Here is a 6,728-nt window from a genome sequence, read left to right as displayed (position 1 = left end):
CAGCCTCCCCACGCCAGCCACCAAGAAAATTCAGGGTACAAGAAGGACAGCCAGAGCCAGGCCACCTCAGGACTTCATCTGAAGTGCAAGTGCTTCCTACATGAAGCCCAGAGACATCCCACCAACAGATACAGGCTTGCCTATCCCCAGGGAGAAGCCCCGATGCCTGGCACAGATCCAGGGCATCTCTGCGGCTCCTGAGGCAAGCTGCTGGGTGCCTACACAGGGGAAAGGGTAAAGTAGCCAGAGAAAGCACTGTAACAACCACGAGTTGTTCTGCCATTACTGACACTTCCAGTCCCTGTGCCCAGCAGCTCGTGGATGCCCTCACCATGGTGCAAATTCCCCCCTGCCTGAGCTGGAGCATGGAGCAAGGAGCAAGGAGCAAGGAGCTGTGTGACAGCTCCAGCTCCTTCTGGCCTTGACTCCAAAGTGCTCCTGAGTGCAGGGAAGGAGGGAAGGGGACCTTGAGCCCCTGGAATCCAGGCGAAGTGAATAAAGTGAGCTCTTGGCATAAAAGGAGCTCTCTGCTCCAGAACTCAGGAGGACAGACGCATTTCCTGGAGCTGGCAGCACTGCTCCAAGAGCTGTGCAGCAATCCCTGCTGCCATGGGCAACTCAGGGACAGCCAGGAGCCAGGGTGAGCTATTAAAATACAATTTATTGGTACAAATCAGACATAGCGAAACAAACTCCATTTAGAAAGAGCCATCATGTTCTGCACAGATGGATTCAGAATGCACTGTCCCATGACCGGAGCTATTGGCAGTGGTGACAGACAGACTGGTGGACAGGTGCAGGGTGCACAAGGCAGGGGAGAGACTGTTCTGGGGCTGGAGTCCTGCCCTTGAGGGCTCCTGACTGCCAGCTAAAAGTTCTCAAAGAGAAACAGGGCACATTTGGAGGTGTTTGTCCTCTGCAGGTGGGGCCCCCAGTGCACCAGTGCAGGGCTTCCCCCAGGCATTCAGGACTTGGGGAAAGCAGAGATCCAAGTGAGGGCAGGAGGGAAGAGGCTGTCACCTGTGCTGGGGTCACTCCGGGAGTTGGAAACTGTTTTTCTTTCAGATGATGTTGCCTTGGGCTAGAGAGCAACCCAGCAGGGCCTCACCTTGTGCATCTCTCAGGTGCTTAAGCTCCAGCTCTTCTGGCCATCCAGTCCGTGTGTGCACGTGTTGTTCCTGGCACCAAGGCTGTCTCCGCCCTGGACCCGAGATACATCCAGCCCTGCAAGTGTTGGGTCAGGGTTTGAAGAGAAGCACTCATGAAGGCTGGGTTTTACACTCACTTCCCAGAGAAAACAGGCACCAACTGCTGCTCTAGACATGCAACACATCCTGCTGGATCTCAGGGACAGAGCGCTGTCCCTGTGTGTAAGGTCAGGCTTGGCTGAACCGGTCTTGGTCTGCATACACTTTCCACGCCTACCGGGACAGAGATACAGGCATGCAGCTCAGTACATTCACACAGCCAGACAAGACAAAGAAGTGACGACGTTTACAGAGATGAATGGTCCCTAAGGGGACATGGGAATGGGTAAACTCAAGGCAGATTTGCTTAAATCTGGTCATATGGACCTCAAAGAGCACCTGCTGCCAGTACAGCTCTGTGAGATGAGATGGGAGAAATTCCCCCCGCCGCCACCCCCCAATCCCTGTAATTTCCAGTCTCTTGCTCCTTAAATCCTTCCCACATGCTCTGTTGAGCCACTCTCCCAGCAGCCCCATAAAGTCTTGAGTGGTCCATACATGGAGGCGTGTGCTGTGGGTGGACCTGGCAGCTGAAATAATGCAGAAGATTCCAAGGAAAGAGCCATCCAGGCTATTTCAGGTCGTTGTTGATAACCACACTGTCATGCATGTCACAGTAAGTTGTCATCTTCTTCCTCTTGCCAAAGGTGGAGAAGCTGTTTTTGTTCTCCCGGCCGGGGAAGTGGGGCCCATCCTTGCTGGAAAGCAGAGTGGGGGTGCCAGGGATGTAAACGTTGTGCTGATAATCCAGAGCTGGGTACAAGGGGCTGTACTGGGGTGTCCAGATGCTGTTGGGGCCTGCTGAAGCCTTCTGAAACTCTGGAGAAAAGATGAGTGTAAGATTGGCTCAGGTCACATCCACATCCCAGGACGCAAGTCCTGTGTCACCAACCTCCATCCTGGTGCCTGGACACCCCTTCCACCCACAAACCTTCACCACTGCCAGGAGCAGGGATGTGATGCGCCCACTGCACCTCCAAAAGCCACCAGAGGGTCTGGTCCTCCCAGCCCCAGTATCCCAATACTAACCAGAGACGGGGGTCACCAGCGTGCACAGCCTCTCGTGCTCCTTCTGGAGGGCTCTGTGGATTTCCCCCACATCTTCCAGGCTCTGGGAGCTAAAGAGAAGAGACCGTTCAAAGCTGTGTTGGACATGACCTCCCCATATTCCCCTTCCACCCGCTTCCTCTGTTCTCCCAGTGCTGGGTTCGGTACCTTTTCAGGGCAGGTCGCTGTGTGCTTGGAGGCAGCCAGTCTGTGTTGGGCTGCTTGGCCTGGAAAACACCGGGAAGAGCAAAGGTTGGTTATTGAGACCCTCTGTCAAACAGCCCTGAGAGCCTTTGTCAAAAAACCCAGCCCTGCCAGCACAAGGCTTCGGCAGGCAGGGGTGCAGGACCACATCTCCACTTTCCCTGTGCCCTTTGTGGAGAAGCAAGCAGCACATTCCTGTTTTGGGGAAACTGAGACAGTATTGAATCAGCTGGTTCCCTTCTGGACCTCCCTCACCGTCCTGAGATACTGGGGTGGTTTGGGGCTTGTCCTCTGCCTCTGGGAGATTTTAGCCTGTCATTCTGGGGAGAGACAGGTGGTTTTCCTATTCCTGCTAATTTTCAAAAGCCTTTTTTGCATGTACAATGTTTACTTAGCCCAGGTCTGAGGTACCAAATGGCAAGAGATGCAGAAATTGGCTGCATGCTCGATGTCCCAGGAGGAAAATCTAATTAAGTATTAGGGAAGAGAGTCCAGGGGTGCAAGGAGACACGTGGAGAGACTCTCTTGGCAGAGAGTCCCGGGCTCTCCTAAGAAGGGCTGGTTTATTAAAAGTCAAACGTAAGTGGATTAGACGCCTCATCACTCTCGATCCTTGTAATCGTGTTTTGGAGAGTCTTTCTTCAGGAAAATTAGACATTCCTCATTTCAATACCTAACAAATGCTGACATCAAAATCCTGCCCCGAAGACCCCAGTCCCTGCCTGCTGGCACAGGGGGAGCAGAGCAGCCGTGATGCTCTGACTGTCCCAGCGTGAATCGCTTACCCACGCCAAGGGGAAGCCACCCCCACTATCCCACCGCCCCTAGGGCGCTGGAGCATCTCTGTTGCCTCTAATGGCTACAAAAGACGGTGGGAAGGGATTTCCTCTCGCCTCAGCCGAGCTTGGCGCTCCCCCGGTAATTAGCCCCGTCGGGAAGCTCGGTGGAGATCCCGCTGCCTGACGGCTCCTGATTCCCGCACTGATCAAAGGCTCTGGTTACTCTCTGGGAGCAGCCGTGCCTGGTTTCCCTCGTGGCAGAGGCAGAGGGAGGGGGCTGGGGGGGACCTGCGGAGTGCCGTAAGCACTGCTGGGCATTACGTTACCTCTTTGGAGACCTGGAGATGCTGCTCCGGCCGGGACCGCTTCCCGGGATCCTTCTCGTTGTTTCGGGGGGGGCTGCAGGGTTTCAGGAACATGAAGTCGCTCTGAGCAGACTCGGGACCGAGGCAGACCTTGTAGCAGTAGCCTGGGGGGCCGCCCGCAGGCACATCAAGGCAGGTGGCAGCCGCGGTCCCTGCAGGGGGCTGTGCCGTCAGGTTGGAAGTCTTGAGGCCATCGGAGGAGGGTCTGGAGCCGGGACAGCAGCGGCAGCGAGGGGGCGAGCAGCTGTCCCCCTGGCGGGAACGCCGCTCTCCACGGCAGCGAATGGCTGTGAGGATGAGGATGGCCAGAAGGAAGGTGAAGGAGATGGAGCCCAGGGAGACAAGGAGATAGAGGGTGAGTGGGGAAGATGAGGAGACCTCTGGAGGGAGGCTGAACTCGCTGAAGTCGGAGAGAGTCTGGGGCATGGTCTCCACCACCGAAAGCAGGAGGGACACGGTGGCAGAGAGGGCTGGCTGCCCACCGTCCCTCACCTGCACCACCAGCTGCTGCCGGCTTGCGTCCTGCTCCAGAAAGGAGCGGAGGGTGCGCAGCTCGCCCGTGTCGGGCGCCACGCTGAAGAGGGTGAAGTCAGTAGCCTGGAGGAGCTGGTAGGAGAGGCGAGAGTTCAGCCCCGCATCGGCGTCCACCGCCGACACCGTGCCCACGAGGTAGCCAGGCCTGGCCGACCGCGGCACCAGCTCGGTGGCAACGGAGCCGTTGCGCGGCATGGGGGAAACGATGACCGGAGCGTTGTCGTTCTGGTCCAACACGAAGATGTGGACGGTGACGTTGGCACTGAGCGGGGGAAACCCCGCGTCCTGTGCTTGCACCTGGATCTGGAAGCTGCGGATCTGCTCGTAGTCGAGGGAGCGCAGGGCGTACATGTGCCCGCTGTCCGAGTTGATAGACACGTATGTGCCCACGGGCATGCCGTGGATGTGCCCGTCGGCAATGGAGTAGGACAGGTAGGCATTCTGTTGGCAGTCGGGGTCTAACGCACTGACGGAGCAGATGGAGGCGCCCGGCGCGTTGTTCTCCATCACGTAGACGCTGTAGGAGGGCTGGAGGAAGCGCGGAGCGTTGTCGTTCACGTCAGACACGGGGATGGTGAGGGTGCTGCGGGTCAGCAGTGCAGGCGAGCCCATGTCTCGCGCCGTGATGCTCACGTTGTACTCGGGCACAGCCTCCCTGTCCAGCGCTTGCGTGGTGACCAGCGTGTAGTAGTTCCGGAAGGAGGAGCGGAGCTCGAACGGCACATTGGGGCCGACCTCACAGCTCACGCGCCCGTTGTCCCCAGAGTCCCGGTCCAGAACGCTGATGACAGCGATCACCGTGCCTGGCGGGGCGTCCTCCAGCACAGGGGTGGACACAGAGGTGAGGGTCACCTCTGGGGCGTTGTCGTTGACATCGAGGAGGTGCACAAGCACCCTGCAGTGCACAGCCACAGCTGAGGGTCCGCGGTCCTTGGCTTGCACATACAGCTCGTGGAGGCTGGCCCGCTCGTAGTCCAGGCGGCCCTTCAGCAGCACCTGCCCGCTCCGGGGTTCTACGTGGAAGAGCTCCCGGACACGTGCTGGTGCGTGCCCACTGAAGGAGTACTCGATCTCCCCGTTGGGGCCCTCATCCAGGTCAGTGGCATTGAGCTGGATGACCAGAGTGCCAGCGGGAGCATCCTCGGGAAGGCTCACACCGTAGGAGGGCTGGTCAAAGGCAGGCACGTTGTCGTTGGCGTCCAGCACCGTGACGAGGATGTGAGCTGTGCCCGAGCGCTCGGGGACGCCGCCATCGAGAGCGGTGAGCAGCAGCCGGTGCACTCGCTGCTGCTCACGGTCCAGGGCACGCTCCAGCACCAGCTCTGCAAACTTGCTGGCGTCACTGCGTGTCTGCACCTCAAGAGAAAAGAAACCGTTGGGGCTGAGGCGGTAGGTGTGCACAGAGTTGGTTCCCACGTCAGGATCCTGGGCGCTCTCCAGAGGGAAGCGGGCGCCGAGCACGGCAGACTCGGCCACCTCCAGCACATATTCTTGCCAGGGGAAGGTGGGTGCGTGGTCGTTGATGTCCAGCACCTCCACCTCCACGCGGTAGAGCTCCAGTGGGCTCTCGACGAGGAGCTGCAGGTGGAGCAGGCACGTCCCCCCGGCCTCGCACACCTCCTCCCGGTCAATCCGCTCGTTCACGAAGAGGATCCCGTTCTCCAGGTTCACCTCCAGGTGCTGCCTGGCCCCGGCCCGCGACACGATGCGGAACCTCCGCGCTGACAGGGTGGACACATCCAGTCCCAGGTCCTCACCCAGGTTGGCCACGAAGGCTCCGTGCTCCAGCTCCTCCGGCACGGCGTAGCGCAGCTGCCCCCGCGCCGGGTGGCGCGCCGGGGGCCCGGCCAAAAGGAGGAAGAGGAGGGAGCGGAGGAAGAGCTGCCCCCGCCCGGAGCCTGCCCCGGCCCCCATGGCCCCGCGGCAATCCCGGGGACGAACAGTCGCACCCGCTCCGACGCCTCCTCCCTCGCCTTCGCTCGGCTCTTGCACTTCCAAAGAGTTTAGGGCTCCCGGGGGCGGCGGAGGAGGGCCTTGCCCAGAGCTGCGGGGCCGAACCGCGGCCACCGGCAGTCGCTTAACCCTTTCTTTGCTGGCCCCCGCAAGGGGCTGCAATCCGGGTCCCGGGGCCACAGCAGAATCTGTTCACCGGAGCCGGACGCACCTGGGGAGGGGGACAGCTTCGGGGAGATCCCGTTAACGGCGCTGAGCGCTCCAGCGAGACCGATCGCTGCCCGGGGCACCGGTATTACCCCGCAGATGCCGCGTTCGTCCCCGCTGTAGATTAAGAGGAGCCCAGATCGCGGCTGCTGCCAAATCCCCCGGCCGCGTCCCCCGCCGTGCCGGTCCTAACCTTTACCAGATGGTTAAGCCCCTCCAGACTTGATTACATTTCCCTGCACACCGTTTTCCTTGTAATGCGGAGTTTTTAATTACAGGAGCAGGGGGATTACAGCCCTGGATAAAGCTGAGCCCATCAGCGCGGAGGCACAGAGACACCCCCCCCCCCTTTCTTTCCCTGCCTTCTTCCCACCCCCGACACCCCGCTTGCC

The 6,728-nt window shown here is 59.7% G+C and overlaps 1 protein-coding gene across 1 annotated transcript; it reads right to left on the bottom strand.

Moving 5' to 3' along the window:
• Positions 1-690: 690 nt before the first annotated feature.
• Positions 691-6,090, bottom strand: LOC120759125 (protocadherin-10-like). Its single transcript, XM_040078099.2, has 4 exons — positions 3,604-6,090; positions 2,463-2,521; positions 2,277-2,365; positions 691-2,066 (listed from the first exon to the last, which is right to left on the bottom strand). Exons 1-4 carry the CDS (start codon positions 6,088-6,090, stop codon positions 1,819-1,821), a joined length of 2,883 nt encoding a protein of 960 aa, XP_039934033.1. The 3' UTR covers positions 691-1,818.
• Positions 6,091-6,728: the final 638 nt, after the last annotated feature.

Source organism: Hirundo rustica, chromosome 14, assembly GCF_015227805.2.
Source record: "Hirundo rustica isolate bHirRus1 chromosome 14, bHirRus1.pri.v3, whole genome shotgun sequence".
NCBI classification, from domain to species: domain Eukaryota; kingdom Metazoa; phylum Chordata; class Aves; order Passeriformes; family Hirundinidae; genus Hirundo; species Hirundo rustica.
The sequence above is the reverse complement of the archived record's forward strand: the minus strand, read 5'-3'. Positions and strand labels throughout refer to the sequence as shown.